Source organism: Narcine bancroftii, chromosome 1, assembly GCF_036971445.1.
Source record: "Narcine bancroftii isolate sNarBan1 chromosome 1, sNarBan1.hap1, whole genome shotgun sequence".
NCBI classification, from domain to species: domain Eukaryota; kingdom Metazoa; phylum Chordata; class Chondrichthyes; order Torpediniformes; family Narcinidae; genus Narcine; species Narcine bancroftii.
Window position 1 is genome coordinate 415667289 of NC_091469.1, and position 22428 is coordinate 415689716.

The 22428-nt window shown below is 47.8% G+C and overlaps 1 protein-coding gene across 6 annotated transcripts in view; it reads right to left on the minus strand.

The window, feature by feature from the left end:
• Positions 1-22428, minus strand: part of nek10 (NIMA-related kinase 10) — a 231817-nt gene that overhangs the window by 189123 nt on the left and 20266 nt on the right. For all 6 annotated transcript variants that reach the window (XM_069914019.1, XM_069914023.1, XM_069914020.1 and 3 more), the window contains exon 2: positions 8625-8685. In XM_069914019.1, the coding sequence (XP_069770120.1) occupies positions 8625-8685 (61 nt within the window). The remainder of the gene's footprint in view (positions 1-8624; positions 8686-22428) is intronic.

The window sequence follows — 22428 nt, forward strand, 5'->3', positions numbered from 1 at the left end:
TGGTTAGCAATTGGAAAATTCAAAGTTTGTACCACTCAGTGGAGCCAGTTGGGGGCAGCATGGTTACTGCAATGCTATTACAGTGCCATCAATGCAGGTTTGAATCCGGCACTATCTGTATGGAGTTTGTACGTTCTCCTCGTTTCTGCGTGGGCTTCCTCCAGGTGCTCCAGTATCCTCTCACCCTTCAAAACAAATGGGGGTTGTTGGTTAACTTGGGTATTTGTGCTACCTGGGCTCCTGGGCTGAAAGGGCCTATTACCATGCTGCATGTCTAAATTTAAAAATAAACAAGTTTTAGGCTATCTAGTTAAAATGTGATGTATCATTCCTCAAGTTTATGTTTAGACTCACCCTGGCAATTGACGAGGTCAACAACAGACAGATCTGTGACAGAAGGTCTATTTAGATGCAGGACAACTATTGCACCTACTGCAGTTGGAGCAGGAGGTATCGGTATCTAAGTGGGATGTATGGATAGGTGGTGAGGCAAAAGCAAACCAGGCCATCATAAAGAGAATGGAGTCTGTGAAAAGAAGAAAGTAATGAAAAAGAGAGAATGTGGCTGGTGATGGGATTAATGCTGCAGTTGATGGATGTATTAGAGAATGATTTGTCAGATGCTGTATCTTTGTCTGGGACAAAGGGATGACAACAGGTATGTGAGATGTGGCCCAGGGATTTTCCATGATGGGTGGGGGAGCAATTATTAGTTTCTTGGAAGACACTTTGACTCTTCTGTAGTAGAAACTCTCAACCTGGGAACAGATGTGGTAGAGACTAAGGACCTTGGAGAAAGGGTCCTGCTCCCTTATAAGAGATGCTGGGAAGAGGTGTGATCCAGGTAGGTGTGGGAGTCAGTGGATGAATAAATATCAGTGGATGTCTCTAATGAGAGCAGCATGCCATCTAATTTATCCAGCAGTTCAACTATTTATTTTCATTGTCAATTTCCATCTCATGTGGGAGAGTGAGGGAACACATTAAATGGGTATATGGAACAGATCAAGCATAGTTCCAATGCATTAAATGTCCTTCTGTGTAAGAAGTAAGCATAAACCAAGCGAAAGGCCTTATCTGACATCTATTGCACAGCCAATTTCCATTTGGGTCAGAGGGATCCACGAACCGTCAAACAGAGATTCAAGTGGTTGGATAAATCAAGGGGTATGAAACAATGCGGCCTTGTTAAGAACAAAGATTTGCTTGCATCAAACTGGTAAAAAAAGATTTGAAGCAGAAAAATAAGCAGTATGTGAGGTTAATTCACAAAATAAAAGATCACAGAAGAAAATACAAATTCCCTGCAATTTATCTCTCTCTCAAACATTTTATTGAAATTAAGTACAGATCCCACTCAAATACTGACTGACCATTCCTATCTATGGATGTGGAGTGACCTACTGAGTTCCTCCTGCAGCTTATTGTTTCATCAAGATTCCAGCTTCTGGAGTTTCTGTAATTCTCTTTGCCAGTTCTAATTTGGTGTAGCTTTAGTGAACAATTTCCTTGTTTAACTGTGGGAAAGTGCAGGAGTTCAAACCGCAGATGCTAGAATAATGTGACAATAACACATCAGATCAGGCAGCTAGTGGAAAGGGAAACATTTAATGTTTCAAGCCTTAGAGCCTTCAAGTCATTTTTGGGTTTTATTTCAGTCGATCAACCTATCTGATTTATAAACACAATAATATCTTAATCTTGCAACATTCTGTTTAATCATATTTAATAAAGTTCTTCTATAATTTTTTTATTTATCTTCCTTGATTGCCTAGTAGAGGGCCAATTACAAACAAATATTGCTGGATACCCTGTATTAAGAAACTTCTAATAAATAGCTTTATATTATTTATCAATTGCTATTGTTTTTGTTTTCCAATCCTGGGGTGGGGAGATAGGGAGGGAGAAAAAGAGAGGGAGGGAGGAAAAATAAAGAGAGTAGCACTATCGATCAACCACATTACAGAGAGTTGTGATTAATTATCTGAAGTCATCAACACATCTCACATGTTGCTGGCCCAGTACCAAGGTAGGTATTGAGGGAGGGAACAGGCTTTATAGGGATTTCCAGGAGAGAGGAGTCACAGGTTCAGGGGGTGGGCCAGCTCATACAATACATACATTCACCCCTTCTTTTGAAACAAAATCTGGTGGGGTGAAGTGATTCAATGTTTGTTACAGGTTCAGCCTGTCCAGTTGTCTCATCTGTCACTGAGACCATTGTAAGGTGTGCTGTGATTCAGCTGCTGGCTCCTGGGCGATGTCTTGCGCAACAGACTGTGCCTCTGGTGGCTGAGGGAAGTTAATAAGACCATCGGGTTGCTCGGTCTGGGCTGGGCTGCTGTGTTTGGCGCAATTAGTGGAGCCGGTTGGCTGGGGTTACCATGAGAGGATGTTGATTGGTTGGTTGAGGGGTTCCCTACATGCACCAGGTCTCGGATAGAAACTGTATCCTGCTGCCCATCCTGGTACTCCACATAAACATATAGGGGTTTGAGTGGAGGAGGTAGACCTTCTTGACCAGAGGGTCAGTCTTGTGGCATCTGATATGGCTCCGGAACAGTACAGGCCTCGGGGTTGTCAGCCAGGATGGCAGTGTGGTTCCCAATGCCGACTTCCTGGGGAAGGAAAAGAGCCTTTCACTCAGTGCCGCTTTAGTAGCGGTACAGAAGAGGGACCTGGTGGCGTGAAACACTTCAGATAGGTCTTGCCACCAGGTGATAGGCAGGTCTTTTGACCTGCGGGCTAGGAGAACTGCCTTCTAGACGGTGGCATTCTCCCTTTCTATCTGGCTGTTTCCCCCAGGGGTGATAACCCGTGGTCCTGCTCATGGCTATGCCCTTGGCCAGTAGGTATGGCCGCAGCTCCTCACTCATAAATGAGGATTCCCAGTCACTATGGATATAACAGGGGTATCCAAACAGAATGAATTTGCCATGCACTGCCTTTATGACTGTGGCCATGGTCATGTCCGGGCAGCGGACGGTGAAAGGGAAGTGGGAGTATTCGATGATATTTAGGAAACATACATTCCTGTTGGTGGAAGGGAGGGGGCCCCTGAAATCCATACTCAGGTGTTTGAAAGGACAGGTGGCTTTGAGGAGGTGGGTTTTGTCTGGCCGACTGAATTGGGGTTACCCTCAGCACAAACTGGGCAGCTTCAGGTCAGCTCCCTGATATCCTCAACCAAGTAAGGGAGGTTACAGGCCCTAATGCCGAGGAAGAGCTAGGTGACCCCAGGATGGCAGAGGTTGTTGTGGAGGACTTGGAAGCAGTCCAACTGCACGTTGGCACCTGTCCCCGAGACAGTCCCAGTGTGACTGGTGAGCAGAGCTGTGACATGATGAGGAACTTAAAGTTCTTATCCTCCATGCCCCACACAGTCAGTGTCACAGTGCAGATGCCGTGGATCTCAGCCGAGTAGGACATTGGGAGGCTTGTTGAGCTTCTGGGCCAGTACATGATCTCATAGTTGTAGGTGGATATCTCAATTCTCCACATCAGGATCTTAATTCTTAATTTTTCCCGTTGTTTGTTACTAAACATAAAGGCAACTGCTCATTTGTCAGCCAGCAGGATGAACAGTTTTCTGGGCAGGTAGTGCCTCCAGTGGCGCACAGCTTCCACGTTGGCTGGACCTCCTTCTCGATAGTTGAGTGCCGAAGTTTTGGGCCTTGAAGGGTTCGGGAAAAGAAAGCCACTGCCCTGTCTGCCTGGTTGAGTATGGCATCCAGGACAAAGTCGGACGCATCACTCTCCACTTGGAAGGGGATGGATTCCTCCACAGTGTTTATTGCCGCCTTGGCGATGTCACCCTTAATGTATGTAACCGCCAACAGGGGGAAGGTGGTAAATTTCACCAGGGGGTGGGCTTTGACCACATAATTCGGGACCCACTGGGCATAATACAAAAAGAAGCCCAAGCACCTTTTCAGGGCCTTGAGGGTATGGAGTAATGGGAGTCAGGGTCCAGCCCAATGATGCCATTCTCCACCACACAACTGAGGATGGCCAGTCATGAAGTGCTAAGCACACACTTCTTTTGGTTATACGTTAGGTTGAGGCTTTTGGCCATCTGGAGAAATTTCTGCAGGTTAGCACCATAATCCTGCTGGTCACGACTGCAGATGGTCACATTGTCCAGGTAAGGAAATGTGGCCTTTAGCCCATAGTCATCCACTATACAGTCCATCTCCCTCTGGAAGACAGAGACCCCATTAGTGATCCCGAAGGGGACCCAGAGGAAGTGGTAGAGGTGACTGTCTGCCTTGAAGGCAGTGTATGGGCTGTCCTCCAGGCAGATTGAGAGTTGGTGATAGGCCATCTTGAGGTCAATGTTGGTGATGCGGGGAGTGGGTAGGCATCCAGCTGGGTAATATGGTTTATGATCTGGCTGTAGTCGATGACCATGTAGTGTTCCTCTCCACTCTTAACAACCACCACCTGTGCCTCCAGGTGCTGGGTTCTATGATCCCCTTTACCAGAAGATGTTTGACTTCTGCTTTAATTATGGTTCTGTCCCCGGGGCTGCATTATCTGCTCTTGGTGGTAACTGGCTTGCATTCAGGGATGAGGTTCTTGAACAGGGACGGTAGTGGGACCTGGAGGGTAGAGATACCGCAGGTTGTGTTTGGAGGGGGAAATCAGGTGGTTTAAAAATTGACATTTGCGGACAGTGAGGGGGGGGTGTTGCCCATCAAATTGCAGTTGGACGCTCTTTAGCTGGCCCTGGCCAGTTGACGTGGGCTGTTCTGGTAATCGAGGCCAAGGTCTAGTCACTGCCTGAGTCGTTGCTGTAGAGTTGGTTCAGGGGCGCCCTCCAAGATGGTTGCTCCTATGCCATCCACACAGTGCTGCTCCTTGCCACCAGAAGTGACTCAAGAAGTGGTGGCTTCCCATTTGACGCCCCCCCCCCCACCCAGTCCTGCTGCACTGTTTCCCACGAACTGAATTGACGCTGGAGGTGAAGCTGGAAGTGGCATGGTCCATGATGGCAGTGGCTGCTGGCTGCATGCAGTGATGCAGGAAGGGGGTTGGGACCTACATATCTTCCTGTAGTGTCCCTTCTTCCTGCAGGCAGAGCATGTAGCATTTCGGGCCGGTCAGCTTTCGGGGATGTTTTATGTGTCCACAGAAGTAGCACTTCGGGTGCTCAGTGGTGGCGGTGGTGACTTGGAACCCCGTGTACCAAGATGGCGGTGGCCAAGCTCCCCATGTGGCACTCACATTCCCCGAGAAGACCTCTGTATTCAGCTGCACTGTCCTGAATGCTTTAGCCAGGTTGACTACTCCTTGCAGGCTTCGATCACCCTTTTCCAAGAGTCTCTGTCTGATGTGATCAGGCTTGAATCCAGCCACATGGGCATCGCCTATCGGATCTTTTAAGTGGGCAGCAGCAGAGATTGCTCTGCAGTCACAGGCTCACCCCTACTCCCACTTGTACTCATCGACTGACTCACCAGGTGCTTGTCTACGATTGTCCAGATGGAACCTGGCATGAATGAAATTGTCAGGGTCTGATACTGTTTCTACAGGAGCTCCAATGTGGTCAAGTAAGTAGTGCAGTTCCTTATCATCTGTAAAACTCAGTGGCAGACCTAAGCGAAGAATAGATCTCGTTTGTCTTCCTGCTCTGCACATCATTGAGTCTCATGAAAGTGTTGATCGAATTTGACTGAGGCCTCCAGACCTTTAGAGTCAGTGTCCAGTTTATCTGCCCATATTGCCTTGTCCATGGCCCAAATTTAAGGTGACTAAATTGTAGTACTATCATCAACTACGTTAGACAAAGAGTTGTGAATATTAGGCTTTAATCATCTTAAGACAGCCACACATCTCACATGTTGCTGGTCCAGTTCCAAAGAAGGTACTGAGGGAAGAGTTTGGGCATAACAACCTTTATAGGGATTTCCGGGAGGCAAGAGTCAAAGGTTCAGGGGGTGGGCTACCTCATACAATACATACATAAAGTGGTTGCTCCACAGAGAGAGAAAAGGGAGAGGGAGAGCGAGAGCAAAGAGGGGAGAGCAGAGGAAAGAGATCACTAGAGGAAAGGAGATATGGGGGGGGAGGGGTGCATGGGCTCAGAAAACCACAGAAGTCTATGTTAGTGCCCAGGCCGAAGTGAGGTGTTGTTTTTCCGATTTGTGCGTGATCTCTGACAGTGCATAAGATCATGGATATATATGTCAATAAGGGAGTAGGGCAAGGAGTCAAAATGGGTGGCGATTGGGAGATCCCTGTCATTGTGGTGAACAGAACCGACGTTCTCAACGAAGCATCCTCTGGTTTGCATCCAGTCTCTCTGATGTAGGGTAGACCACAATGGGAGCACTGGATGCAATAGATGGCCCCTGCAGATTTATGTGAAATGTTGCTTCACTTGGAAGGACAAAGAGAATCTGATTGGGTGGTGCCTGAACAACAATCTGCTATAATTCTGCCACTACATCTTATGATCACCTGTTCATATTGATGGAATGGAGGTGGAGAGGATTAATACCTTGAAGTTCCTGGAAGTCCACATATTAGAGGACCTCTTCTGGAACCAGCACATTGAGGCAACCACATGAAGAAACTCCAACCACATGAAGAAACTCCAACGTATCTAATTTTCAAATGAGGAGATTCGGCTTGTGGTTGATTACTCTATCAAATTTCTACAGACATGCTGTGGAAAGTATACTGACTGGTTGCATTGTGCCCTAGTTTGGTCATTAAAGTGCCTAGGACCACACAAAGCTACAGGAAGTAACAAATATAGCCAAGACCATCACAGGTTCTGATCTCCCTCAATTCCAGAATACTCTATCAGGCATTGCCTCAAAAAGCTAGCCAACATCATAAAGGAACCTCGTCCCTTCCTCTTCTTGCTGATGTCTTCATGAAGAAGGTATAAAAGATTGAAGTCCAGCACCTCAAGGTTCAAGAGGAGTTTTTCACTGGCTCATGAACATCCCCTTATTACCACAAAACGATCAGTCCGCAGAAATCACTACTTAACCTATGATAATTTAATGCATACTATTGGATTTTTCTTTTCAGAACTAGGAATTTGGTTGTAGCAAGAAGAATTTTTGTGCATAAGTACATTGTTACTTGTGCATAACAACAAACTCATAATCAAATATTAACAGTTCTTTATCTCAGAATGGTCAACTCTCATGTTATGAACTAAAATGGATTCAATACAGCACTCAATTTAGCCCCAAAAATTCATGAATAACAAGTGATAAGGTAATAATAATGCAATAATTCTCTAAACACCAAGGATTTGTTGTACTAAGTGTAATGATATGATTTACAAACTATATTATCAATCATTGTGCTTGAGCTGGAGATACCTAATTTAGTATCATAACATAACAATTACAGCATGGAAACAGGCCATTAGGCCCTTCTAGTCCACACCGAACCAAACACCCCTTTCTAGTCCCACCTCCCTGCACAATGCCCATAACCCTCCATCTTCTTCTCATCCATATACCTGTCCAACCTTTTCTTAAATAATACAATTGACTCCACCGCCACTATTTCTCCCGGAAGATCATTCCACACAGCTACCACTCTCTGAGTAAAGAAGTTCCCCCTCATGTTACCTCTAAACCTCTGCCCCTTAATTCTTAACTCATGTCCTCTTGTTTTAAACTTTCCTCCTCTTAACGGAAATAGTCTATCGACATCCATTCTGTCTATCCCTTTCATAATCTTAAATACTTCTATCAAATCCCCTCTCAACCTTCTACGCTCCAAAGAATAAAGACCCAATCTGTCCAATCTCTTCCCATACTCCAGATGCTTAAACCCAGGCAACATTCTGGTAAATCTTCTCTGCACTCTCTCCACTCTGTTTATATCCTTCCTATAATTAGGCGACCAGAACTGCACACAGAACTCCAAATGAGGCCGCACCAACGTCTTATACAATCTCAACATCACCTCCCAACTCCTATATTCCATGCAATGATTGATAAAGGCCAGCATACTAAAAGCCTTCTTCACCACCCTATTCACGTGAGTTTCTACCTTCAGGGAACGATGTACCGTTACTCCTAAATCTTTCTGCTCTTCTGTATTCCTCAATGCTCTCCCATTTACCACATATGTCCTATTCTGATTCACCACATGTATAAATTTCATTTTTGTTTACATATAAAAATGTTGTTCACACCTACCAAAGACTTGTTGATCCAAACCAAGGCTTTATTAACTAAAAAACTGGAACATATCACAAAACTGGAACATATCCTTTAAGACCTGCCAGTAGGTGTGGCTACACTCTCAGCCAATCACAGTCATCCTACGCGACAATCTGTACAATCTTGTTGCTTATTCTATTGGTGATAGAATTTGTACTATCACATTCACCAAGTAAAATAAATAATCTACATTAAAGTAATGAACAAATACACCTAGATCATATTTGTGAAAATTACGTTTCAGGTTCAAAAAAATATGAAATAAACTGAAATGCAGTATTGTGCTAAAAATGTTTAAAACAGAAATAAATTGTTCAATATTACAAAGTACCTCATTGTACCCCAAAAATATGTAGCTTCCACTTGAAGTAACACAAATTCCAAAAATTAAAATACAACATTTTTCAGAATCAGCAGAACACTTACCTGCTGCTTACTTGCTGGTACATTCAAAAGATTAAGTAGCCGTTGAAGATCTGTGTGTTCTCTAAAAACAGAAATATTGTGAAATAAAATAAATGAATTATTTAACCATCAGCAAGTTATTTTGTCCCACAAATGGGTTTAAAGCTATTAAATATATTCCTGTTGCTTGTTCTGCTCCTTCACAAAGAAATAGAACTCATTTGGAATTATGTAGCCCTTTTCTGGTCTCCAGACTCTACGCATCAAGTTCAAATTTATAATCGTCTGATTGTACATATACAACCCGACAAGACAGCATTCTCCGGTCCTCAGTGCAAAAACATGCAAACGCACATCAAGACATAACACATATATAGACAAATGATACATATAAATAAACAAATACGTGTTTTGTAAATATGTGAGTCTAAGATAGTTAGTGTGAGCAGTTGCTTTAGTCGTTCAGCATTCTCACAGCACATGAAAATAAGCTGTTTCTTAGTATGGTGGTTCTGGCTCTGATACTCATGTATCTCTTTCCTGATGCGAATGACTGAAAGATGCTGTGTGCAGGGTGGCAGGGGACCTCATCAATTTTGCAAGCCCTCTTCAAACAATGATTCTCATAGATCACGTTGATGGGGAGAAGGAGACCCCGGTGATTCTCTCTGCCACTTTTATGGTCCTGTGGATTGATCTCCGAGCTAATGCTCTACAGCAACCGTATCACACCGTGATGTTGTTCTTATGGTCCTGTAAATTGACATCCAATCCAGTGCTCCACAGCAGTGGTTTTCAAACTTTTTCTTTCCACTCACATACTACCTGGATCTTATGCCAAAGGTGCTCCGTAATTAGTGAGGGATTACTTAAAGTGTTATATGAGTGGAAAGATAAAGTTTGAAAACCACTGTTTTAACCGTACCTAATGGACTTGTTATGTGCATGGTTTCATAACTCCAAAGGAAATGGGCCAATGACAATTTTTCTCAAGCAAAATATTTCAGCAATAATTTGGGTCTAGAGCAGTAGTTCTCAATCTTTTTTCCCCCAATCACATACCATCTTAAGTAATCCCTTACTAATCACAGAGCACCTATGGCATAGGGATTACTTAAGGTGGTATATGAGTGAAAGAAAAAGTTTGAAAACCATTGCTCTACAGCAACCATACCACACTGTGATGCCGCTCTTGATAGAGCTCCTGTAGAAAGTAAACATGATACTGGCCAGTAGCCTTGCCTGGTTCAGTCTTCTCAGGAAGCACAGTCGCTGTTGCACCTTCCTGACAAGTGAGGAGATGTGGTGTGACCAGAATAGGTCACTTCATAAGTGGGCTCCAAGGAACCTGGTACTCTCCACTATTGAGCTATTAATGTATAGTGGAAGATAGTCGACCCTGATCTTCCTGAAATCCACAATCATCTCCTTTGTCTTGTCCACACTGAGACTCAGGTTGTTATTCTCACACTATAATTGCAAGATATTTCACCTCTTCTCTATTGTGCAATTCATCATTGTTGATGATGAGGCTAACTACTGTCGTGTCATCTGCAAACTTGATGACTCTATTGGAGTTGGATCTGGTGATGCAGTCAGGGGCGGGCTGAGCATACAGCTCTGAGGTGCGCCAGTCCTCAGCATGTCCATGGTTGGTGTTTTGCTGCCGTCCCACACAGAATGTGGTCTATCCATTAGGAAGTCTAGAATCTAGTTAACAAGAGGATGTTCAGTCCTAGTGAGGACAACTTCACCACTAGCGAAGATTAAAGGCCAAGCTAAAGTCAATGAACAGCAGCCACGCATTCTCCAGTTGGGTCAGGATGGAGTGGAGTGACAAGGCTACAGGATAATTAGTGAAATGTTCCTTCTGTAGGTGAATTGAAATTGGTCCAATGTTTATAGGGGGATGTGCTTTGATGTGTTTCATCACCTGGTACTCAAAGCTTTTCATAATGGTGGAGGTTAGTCCCACAGAACAGTAGTTATTGAGGCCTATTACTGTCAGCCTCAGGTGCTAGAATGATGTTGGCCATCTTGAAACCTGCAGAGATGATGAACTGCTGATGACATGTTAAAAATGTCCAAAAGGACAGTCAGTTGGTCTGTGCAGTCATTCAGTACCCAACCAGGGTACTGGTTCCTTGTATAAGGTTCTCCTCACCTCGACTGTACAATGAGCCTGTTATTCATGGGGGGGGGGGGGGGGGTGGAAACAGCGTTTTCTTTGGCACCACCCTGTTCTTCAAGTTGACTATGCATAGGTGTTCAGTCTGTCCAGAAAGGAGATGTTGCCTTTGACTTGCAAAGTTGCTTTGTGATCTCTATATGTAATACAAATTCAAGATTCCTTTATTTTCATGTAATATTACACAAAATAGCCTTCTCCCTGCCATAAATCACGATTAGTATCACCTTACAGCAAGGGAGAAAGAGAAGTAAAAGAGGCCCTTCAGAACAATGAGTGTCCACGCATTCGCATCCAGCCCTCCCTGAGCCTGACACCTATTTGATTCATCAGCAACCCAAGCTCCAGACCCAAACCTTCAGGAAGCTTTCAGCACCCTCTTCCATCCTGGCTCCAAAACCTGGCTTCTAAATGCCAGTCTCTAGCAGCCCGTGGTTACTATAATTCTGTCAAAATCATACACCACTATAATAATTTCCACCACTCATAGCAATCACTGCAGTGAAAAAAACAATTCTCAACATTCCCATTGTTAAGAGCACCCATAAACTTGAACAGGCAAATATTTTCAAACTTCTCTTTCAGTGATTTAAAATATTGCAGTTTCAAAGTATTTGAAAGAAGACATGTAGAAAAGCCAAATTACCAATCAGATTGAAGTGCCCTTATAGGGACATGCAGTCATACAACAGGAGGCATTTAGCAGGGATTAGCTTGAAGTGATTCTGAAGAAGTGAAATAAAAATTAAGATGAGGTAGAATTAAGGGAGATGGAACAAAGTGACAGAAGGGAAAAAAAAATCATAATTAATATAGGTCAATGGTATAGCAGTCACAGGGGATTCGGAAAGCCAGTTTGGGGCTGGATCTCAAGAGACAGAATTTGTAGATAAATTGTTTTTTTTTAAAAAAAGAGTAGCTTGTTGATGAGCCCATGAGGGGATCAGCTGTACTGAACTGGATGTTGTGTAATGCGCCAGAGGTGAATAGAGAAGTTAGAGCATAGATTCTCAAGGTGGGGCATGGGAATATTTTGGAAAATAATTAAAAAATTGAGATTTGATACAATAAACTTGTTATGTTGGTGTGAAAGATGCGACTTGGCAACATTGCCAGTGCAACACAATTGTGGTAACTTCCAAGTAAAATCACTTTGTTCTTTTTATTTTCATAACGTGCTTTTGCTCTTCTGATCTTTCTCTTAACTGTTGTTATCCTTGGTTAACATTTTAAATATATTTTTTCTGACTGGTCTTATTATCATCATTCCAAATTGTCTCATTGGTGACGAGGACTCCAAATTATCTCAGCAATCATGTCTCCGTCCATACCCCTTTACTTTTTCAGTTCAGTAGTGAGTGAGACCTGTATTCATATGCATCTTTGTGCATTAGTGTATTGATTGGCCAGGCAGGGGGGGTCAATTTGAAACTGCAATATTTTAAATCACTGAAAGAGAAGTTTGAAAATAAATTTTAAAAAATCACTTCATTATTTGTTGCACAAACTACAGCCCTGAATCGTACCCTTGAAGCTAGCTGTGAAATTTCTCTGCTGATAGCAAAACATGGCAAGAATCATATGATTGGGGAGGAACTGATTAAACCCACACTATCATTGTTTCTCAAATCAGTTCTGCAAGAGGATGACAAAGATGTCTGAGCAAATGCCATTGAGTAATAGTACTGACTGCAACAGAATAAATGACATGGATCAAGATGTTTAAAAGCAGCTTATTGAGAAGTTGAAATCACAGAAGTTCTCAATACAACTGGATGAATCAACCATACAGGACAGTGAGGCTCTGTTATTGGCATACGCGAGATATATTGATCAGAAAGTGTTTCAAGATGTTTTGTGAATCATTAAAAATAACCACTACTGCAATTGATATCTATAGCAAGCTCAAAAATTATATGGATGAAAATGAAATTCCAAAAGGAAACATTGTATCTTGTGCTGCAGATGGTGCACCTACTATGATGGGGTTTAAAAAAAACAATGTTTAAAATCCAAACATGTTGGTTGTGCATTGTGTTTTCCACTGAGATAACTTAGCTGCCAAGAAAGTTTCCCCTGTTCTCCACGAGATACTGCATTCTGTGATAAAGTGTATCAATGCCATCAAAGCTAATACCAAATGTGAACATCTGTTTAAGCAGTTTTGTGTCGATAAAAATGCAGAACATGTGAGATTATTGCTTCACACTCAAGTAAGGTGGTTGTCAAAGGGAATCTGCTTCAGAAGGTTTATGGAACTGTTTGATCTCCTCAGCAAGTTTTTGAAGGACAAACCTGAAATGAAGCTCCTGCTAACAACAGATGGCAAAGCTTATATGAGTTACTGAACAGGCATTTTTAAGAAACTAAATACTATGAGTAAGCAACTCAAAGTAGCAAATATGACACTCGATGCAAAAACAAAGATATTTGGATTAAAGACACTTCTAGAATTATGCCAAAGGAATATTTCTGCAAGAAATTTCAGTCAATTCTATTGGTTGAATAAGTGTGAGGTAACTAATGCTGACCATTTGAAAGTGTTGGTTACTGACTTTAATGATAGATTTTATAATGTAAAGGCAATGGATTTTCCCTCTTGGTTAACTCAGGCATTGCTGGTGGACTTATCTGAAGTTCCAGTGCAATACCAAGAGGAATTATCAGAGTTGCAACATGATGAATCTCTGAAAACTCTGTTCAAAGTGAAGGGAACCATGATGTGATGTCTTACGACACACATGTCAAACTCAGGCCCCCAGGCCAAATTTGGCCCATGATATAATTATATTTGGCCCGCAAGATCATATCAAATATGTATTAGAGCTGGCCCGCTGGCTGTCGCACCAGTATAGCGCATGCACAGCTAATACTACTAATCCCAGAATGCTTTGCAAATGCATTGGTGCCGGCCCGTCAGCCCGCTAATCGCCCCCACCTCCTCTCTTTACTTTCATTAGCATCTGCGACCTGTCGCCAAACTCACATGTAATAAACCCCTTACGAAAAATGGCCAAACGAAAGACAGAAAACAGGACCTTTCAAGAAAGGTGGGAGGCAGACTATATGTTCATCATTTTAAAAGACAAACCTGTTTGTCATTGAAGCAAGTTGTTATTTTTTTGACTTGTTGGCGTGAAAAAAAATACATTCAAAAGGAGCTTAAAGGCTATAGAGAAATATTATTTATTGAATATTTTATTTCTCATTTGTTAATGCTTCTTCTGGAAAGAGTTTAACCAAAACTATTATTAAACATTTATTTTAATAAGAAAAAATTTAACATTACATATGTTGAAAGAAAACATGCAGATGTTGTTGAAAATTTTCAATAAATATTTAGTTTGGCCCACGACTTAGTCCAAGTTTTTAATTTTGGCCCTCTGTGAATTTGAGTTTGACACCCCTGTCTTACGAGATCAAAAAGAAATACTCAAATTCTACTACTTTAGCAAGGGAACTATTGATACATTTTCCATTGTCTTATTTAGCAGAATGTGGCTTCAGTGCAGTCAGTGATTTGCAACAAGCTAAGAGAAACCGACTGGAAATTACAAAACGTGGAGATTTAATGTTGAAACTAACAAAATCTGTCCCTCAAATCAAAAAAAATCTTCAGCCAGCATCAGGGTCGAGGTTCCCACTGAAGGGACAACAATTGTTGAATGAGAGTTTGAGATGGTTGATATATTGAAGTAGTTTGCAGGAGCAAGGGGGAGGCGGCGGCCCCAGTCCGGGCACAGGGAGAGCAGCGGCGGCCCCGGCCCCGGTCCGGGCGAAGGGTAGACGGCGGCGGCCCCGATACGGGCAGGAGCAAAGGGGAGGCAGCGGCCCCAGTCCGGGCACAGGGAGAGCAGCGGCGGCCCCGGCCCCGGTCCGGGCGAAGGGTAGACGGCGGCGGCCCCGATACGGGCAGGAGCAAGGGGGAGGCGGCGGCCCCAGTCCGGGCACAGGGAGAGCAGCGGCGGCCCCGGCCCCGGTCCGGGCGAAGGGTAGAAGGCGGCGGCCCCGATACGGGCAGGAGCAAGGGGGAGGCGGCGGCCCCAGTCCGGGCACAGGGAGAGCAGCGGCGGCCCCCGGTCCGGGCGAAGGGTAGACGGCGGCGGCCCCGATACGGGCAGGAGCAAGGGGGAGGCGGCGGCCCCAGTCCGGGCACAGGGAGAGCAGCGGCGGCCCCGGCCCCGGTCCGGGCGAAGGGTAGACGGCGGCGGCCCCGATACGGGCAGGAGCAAGGGGGAGGCGGCGGCCCCAGTCCGGGCACAGGGAGAGCAGCGGCGGCCCCGGCCCCGATCCGGGCGAAGGGTAGACGGCGGCGGCCCCGATACGGGCAGGAGCAAGGGGGAGACGGCGGCCCCGGCCTCGGTCGAGTGAGGCAGACGGAGGCCCCGGTCCGGACAGGGAGTGGAAGGCGGCGGCCCCAGTCCGGGCACAGGGAGAGCAGCAGCGGCCCCGGCCCCGGTCCGGGCGAAGGGTAGACGGCGGCGGCCCCGATCCGGGCAGGAGCAAGGGGGAGACGGCGGCCCCAGTCCGGGCACAGGGAGAGCAGCAGCGGCCCCGGCCCCGGTCCGGGCGAAGGGTAGACGGAGGCGGCCCCGATACGGGCAGGAGCAAGGGGGAGACGGCGGCCCCGGCCTCGGTCGAGTGAGGCAGACGGAGGCCCCGGTCCGGGCAGTATGGACCGACCTAGGAGGGGAGGCAGGCCCCTCCAGCCCGGGTAAGAAACCTGCATAGGAGAAGGCCACTCCGATATAAAACCTACGACCCAAGGACCTCGCTGCCACGTCCCAGCTTGCTTGGCCACGGCACACGAACCATGGGTGTAAAGGGTGGGGCCAGTACTGCGCGCACTGCACTCCACCTAAAAGCTCCTTTGCGCAGGCCCGAGGACAGGTCCACGTCCTCCCCCTCCACGTCCTCCCCCTCCACGTCCTCCCCCTCCACGTCCTCCCCCTCCACGTCCTCCCCCTCCACGTCCTCCCCCCTCCACGTCCTCCCCCTCCACGTCCTCCCCCTCCACGTCCTCCCCCTCCACGTCCTCCCCCTCCACGTCCTCCCCCTCCACGTCCTCCCCCTCCACGTCCTCCCCCTCCACGTCCTCCCCCTCCACGTCCTCCCCCCTCCACGTCCTCCCCCTCCACGTCCTCCCCCTCCACGTCCTCCCCCTCCACGTCCTCCCCCTCCACGTCCTCCCCCTCCACGTCCTCCCCCTCCACGTCCTCCCCCTCCACGTCCTCCCCCTCCACGTCCTCCCCCTCCACGTCCTCCCCCTCCACGTCCTCCCCCTCCACGTCCTCCCCCTCCACGTCCTCCCCCTCCACGTCCTCCCCCTCCACGTCCTCCCCCTCCACGTCCTCCCCCTCCACGTCCTCCCCCTCCACGTCCTCCCCCTCCACGTCCTCCCCCTCCACGTCCTCCCCCTCCACGTCCTCCCCCTCCACGTCCTCCCCCTCCACGTCCTCCCCCTCCACGTCCTCCCCCTCCACGTCCTCCCCCTCCACGTCCTCCCCCTCCACGTCCTCCCCCTCCACGTCCTCCCCCTCCACGTCCTCCCCCTCCACGTCCTCCCCCTCCACGTCCTCCCCCTCCACGTCCTCCCCCTCCACGTCCTCCCCCTCCACGTCCTCCCCCTCCACGTCCTCCCCCTCCACGTCCTCCCCCTCCACGTCCTCCCCCTCCACGTCCTCCCCCTCCACGTCCTCCCCCTCCACGTCCTCCCCCTCCACGTCCTCCCCCTCCACGTCCTCCCCCTCCACGTCCTCCCCCTCCACGTCCTCCCCCTCCACGTCCTCCCCCTCCACGTCCTCCCCCTCCACGTCCTCCCCCTCCACGTCCTCCCCCTCCACGTCCTCCCCCTCCACGTCCTCCCCCTCCACGTCCTCCCCCTCCACGTCCTCCCCCTCCACGTCCTCCCCCTCCACGTCCTCCCCCTCCACGTCCTCCCCCTCCACGTCCTCCCCCTCCACGTCCTCCCCCTCCACGTCCTCCCCCTCCACGTCCTCCCCCTCCACGTCCTCCCCCTCCACGTCCTCCCCCTCCACGTCCTCCCCCTCCACGTCCTCCCCCTCCACGTCCTCCCCCTCCACGTCCTCCCCCTCCACGTCCTCCCCCTCCACGTCCTCCCCCTCCACGTCCTCCCCCTCCACGTCCTCCCCCTCCACGTCCTCCCCCTCCACGTCCTCCCCCTCCACGTCCTCCCCCTCCACGTCCTCCCCCTCCACGTCCTCCCCCTCCACGTCCTCCCCCTCCACGTCCTCCCCCTCCACGTCCTCCCCCTCCACGTCCTCCCCCTCCACGTCCTCCCCCTCCACGTCCTCCCCCTCCACGTCCTCCCCCTCCACGTCCTCCCCCTCCACGTCCTCCCCCTCCACGTCCTCCCCCTCCACGTCCTCCCCCTCCACGTCCTCCCCCTCCACGTCCTCCCCCTCCACGTCCTCCCCCTCCACGTCCTCCCCCTCCACGTCCTCCCCCTCCACGTCCTCCCCCTCCACGTCCTCCCCCTCCACGTCCTCCCCCTCCACGTCCTCCCCCTCCACGTCCTCCCCCTCCACGTCCTCCCCCTCCACGTCCTCCCCCTCCACGTCCTCCCCCCCAAAAGATGCTCACAAACTCAAGCTAGCATGCTGGAACATCAGAACCATGCTAGATAAGACTGACAGCCATCGACCTGAACGTCGGTCTGCCCTCATTGCACATGAACTCCTCAGACTTGACATCGACATAGCCGCTCTCAGTGAAGTCCGCCTGGCAGATGTAGGCAGCTTCCAAGAACGCGGCGCGGGCTACACACTCTACTGGTCTGGCAAGCCTTAGGATGAACGACGCCTATCTGGTGTAGGCTTCATGGTCAAGAGCTTCATTGCCTCCAAACTCGAAAACCTTCCGACAGGCCTCTCGGACCGAATCATGTCCATGCGACTCCCACTTCAAAACAAGCATCACATCACCCTCATCAGTGTCTATGCTCCAACCCTCCAGGCGGAACCAGCAGAAAAGAACAAGTTCTACACCGACCTGCGCAACCTCATCCAACGTACCCCTACAGCCGACAAGGTTGTCATCCTGGGCGACTTCAACGCTCGTGTCGGCAAAGACTCAGAAACCTGGCCAGGAATCCTGGGCAAGCATGGCGTCGGCAAGTGCAACGACAATGGGCGCCTCCTGTTGGAGCTCTGCGCAGAACAGCGGCTTGTCATTACAAACACCCTTTTTCAGCAGAGGGACAGCCTTAAGACCACCTGGATGCATCCCCGATCCAAACACTGGCACCTCCTGGACTACATCCTGGTGCGAGAAAGTGACAAACAAGATGTGCTCCACACCAGGGTCATGCCTAGCGCGGAATGCCACACTGACCACCGGCTGGTTCGCTGCAAGCTCAACCTTCACTTCAAGCCAAAGCCCAGGAACAATAAAGCCCCCAGAAAGAGGTTCAATGTTGGAAAACTGCAGTCAGACGAAGCGAGAGGAAACTTCCAGGCAAACCTCAAAGCAAAGCTCGACGTTGCAACCCGCCTCACGGACCCGTCCCCTGAAACCCTCTGGGATCAGTTGAAGACTACCATACTGCAATCCACTGAAGAGGTACTGGGCTTCTCCTCCAGGAAAAACAAGGACTGGTTTGACGAAAACAGCCAGGAAATCCAGGAGCTGCTGGCAAAGAAGCGAGCTGCCCACCAGGCTCACCTTACAAAGCCGTCCTGTCCAGAGAAGAAACAAGCCTTCCGTCGCGCATGCAGCCATCTTCAGCGCAAACTCCGGGAGATCCAAAATGAGTGGTGGACTAGCCTCGCCAAACGAACACAGCTCAGCGCGGACATTGGCGACTTCAGGGGTTTCTACGAGGCTCTAAAGGCTGTGTACGGCCCCTCACCCCAAGTCCAAAGCCCGCTGCGCAGCTCAGACGGCAAAGTCCTCCTCAGCGACAAGATCTCCATCCTCAACCGATGGTCAGAACACTTCCAATCTCTTTTCAGTACCAACCGCTCAGTCCAAGATTCCGCCCCGCTCCAGCTCCCTCAACAGCCCCTAAGGCTAGAGCTGGATGAGGTTCCCACCCTGGATGAGACATATAAGGCAATCGAACAACTGAAAAGTGGCAAAGCAGCAGGTATGGATGGAATCCCCCCAGAAGTCTGGAAGGCTGGCGGCAAAACTCTGCATGCCAAACTGCATGAGTTTTTCAAGCTTTGTTGGGACCAAGGTAAACTGCCTCAGGATCTTCGTGATGCCACCATCATCACCCTGTACAAAAACAAAGGCGAGAAATCAGACTGCTCAAACTACAGGGGAATCACGTTGCTCTCCATTGCAGGCAAAATCTTCGCTAGGATTCTACTAAATAGAATAATACCTAGTGTCGCTGAGAATATTCTCCCAGAATCACAGTGCGGCTTTCGCGCTAACAGAGGAACCACTGACATGGTCTTTGCCCTCAGACAGCTCCAAGAAAAGTGTAGAGAACAAAACAAAGGACTCTACATCACCTTTGTTGACCTCACCAAAGCCTTCGACACCGTGAGCAGGAAAGGGCTTTGGCAAATACTAGAGCGCATCGGATGTCCCCCAAAGTTCCTCAACATGATTATCCAACTGCACGAAAACCAACAAGGTCGGGTCAGATACAGCAATGAGCTCTCTGAACCCTTCTCCATTAACAATGGCGTGAAGCAAGGCTGTGTTCTGGCACCAACCCTCTTTTCAATCTTCTTCAGCATGATGCTGAACCAAGCCATGAAAGACCCCAACAATGAAGACGCTGTTTACATCCGGTACCGCACGGATGGCAGTCTCTTCAATCTGAGGCGCCTGCAAGCTCACACCAAGACACAAGAGAAACTTGTCCGTGAACTACTCTTTGCAGATGATGCCGCTTTAGTTGCCCATTCAGAGCCAGCTCTTCAGCGCTTGACGTCCTGCTTTGCGGAAACTGCCAAAATGTTTGGCCTGGAAGTCAGCCTGAAGAAAACTGAGGTCCTCCATCAGCCAGCTCCCCACCATGACTACCAGCCCCCCCACATCTCCATCGGGCACACAAAACTCAAAACGGTCAACCAGTTTACCTATCTCGGCTGCACCATTTCATCAGATGCAAGGATCGACAATGAGATAGACAACAGACTCGCCAAGGCAAATAGCGCCTTTGGAAGACTACACAAAAGAGTCTGGAAAAACAACCAACTGAAAAACCTCACAAAGATAAGCGTGTACAGAGCCGTTGTCATACCCACACACCTGTTCGGCTCCGAATCATGGGTCCTCTACCGGCACCACCTACGGCTCCTAGAACGCTTCCACCAGCGTTGTCTCCGCTCCATCCTCAACATCCATTGGAGCGCTCACACCCCTAACGTCGAGGTACTCGAGATGGCAGAGGTCGACAGCATCGAGTCCACGCTGCTGAAGATCCAGCTGCGCTGGATGGGTCACGTCTCCAGAATGGAGGACCATCGCCTTCCCAAGATCGTATTATATGGCGAGCTCTCCACTGGCCACCGTGACAGAGGTGCACCAAAGAAAAGGTACAAGGACTGCCTAAAGAAATCTCTTGGTGCCTGCCACATTGACCACCGCCAGTGGGCTGATAACGCCTCAAACCGTGCATCTTGGCGCCTCACAGTTTGGCGGGCAGCAGCCTCCTTTGAAGAAGACCGCAGAGCCCACCTCACTGACAAAAGGCAAAGGAGGAAAAACCCAACACCCAACCCCAACCAACCAATTTTCCCTTGCAACCGCTGCAATCGTGTCTGCCTGTCCCGCATCGGACTGGTCAGCCACAAACGAGCCTGCAGCTGACGTGGACTTTTTACCCCCTCCATAAATCTTCGTCCGCGAAGCCAAGCCAAAGAAAGAGTTGAATATAAAATAGGTGTTCCGGTGTATTGCCAACCTTAATTGCATTGAAATATACTTGCAGTAAATGATTTCATTAAAACTTCTTTTGAATATATAACATTTTTCTGCTAATGGTGGGCCGTACATTTTTTTGAAAAATTAAAGTGGAGCCCAGGGCAAAAAAGGTTGAGAATAATTGGTTTAGAGTAAAGGAACCATTAGGAGCAATGATCACAACATGACTGGAGTTCAATTTGAAATTTGAGTGAAACACAAAAGTCTGCAGATGCAGTGATTGAAGTAAAAACATAGCAATGCTGAAGGAACTTAGTGGGTCTCTCAGCATCCAAAAGAGGTAAAGACATATTACCCATGTTTCAGGCCTAAGCCCTTCTTCAAGGTATGAGAAAAAACCAGACAGGTATCTGAGTAAAAGAAATGGCAAGGGAAAAGAGTACAGACCAACAGTAAAAAGGTGTTAATTGGATATGGATAAGAGGTTATGACAAAGAATGATTGAGAGAGAGGGGTGTGGCTCTGTGTAGAGCTGGGGTATAGAGGGAAGAGAGAGAGGGGGGGGGGTTGAAGGGAAGCCATGTTGTTTGAAGGAGGAGTACATCTTTGATGATCTAGTATGAAAGACCTCAACTGGGAGCAGATGATATGAAGACTGAGTAATTGAGAGAAGGGAATGGAATCCTTACAGAAGGCAGGGTGTGCAGAGGTGCATTTAAGGTGTTACGAGTCCAAAGGACCCCAAAACCCAGCAGCAATAGACATTCACCAAGACAAGTGGTTTTTAAAACAAAAGTTATTTTTTATTCAACTTTAAACATGAAAATACAATCAAACTTTAACTTAACTCTATACTTAACTAACCCAAATCAACCTCCTTCTAATTCTAAGTGTACGTGTATGTAATGTGTGTGTAAATTTAAGAAAATTCTTTGGTTCAGTTTAATCTCACTTCTTCTTCCAAGTTCTCTGGATGAAGGCAATTCTTATACTGTGCACAGAATTCAACATGTATAAAGTTCACCAGGCTTTGGTGCTTGAAAGGTAAATGTTTACTGCTCAGGAAGGTTCTTGTAGGGTTTGCAGAGAGAGATTTGTTGTTCCAGGATTTCCACAACTGAGGTACCACCATTAGTCACCTCAAAGTCTCACTGATGAAACTTGCCCCATCAGGGTTTTCCAGATGGTAACCTCTTCCTCAAGGCCACCACAAAGGACCACTCTTTTCCTCTTATTCTAAGAGAAACATCAGTCAGATAGCACTTCCAGCCATCCACTTCTTTGGAACTTTTCATCAGTTCTTCGTGGATTGTACTGTTCAGATGCTTTTCAGTGTCCCTCACACACTGACTGAGAGAACTTGTGTCCTCTATCTCTCTCCAATTGAAATTTCCAGAAAAAGCATGTGACTTGCAAAAAACCCACCTTCTCCAGGAAACAACAGGAGTTCTTCCTTCTGCTCAAGTTGTTATCTTAAGTATCAACAAAACCCAGGTGTGACCTTTCTGTGAGCACTTTGCAGAAAGGATACTTGTAGTTAGCCTGACTCCAGCAAGACAATGGTCATGCATTTTATGAGCCATTTCCATTAGCACCTACTTGTGAAATGTGCATAACATTTTCCAGAGATCCTGCAATGTGAATTCTTCAGTCTTTCAAATAAGATCTGTGTGCATGTATGCAACCTACTCTAAATCTTACCAAATTCCCCAAAATTTTATAATCATTACAAAGGTAGTTATGGGACTAAGACTGAGAAAAGGAACAGAGTTGCTAAATGGACCAAGCGAA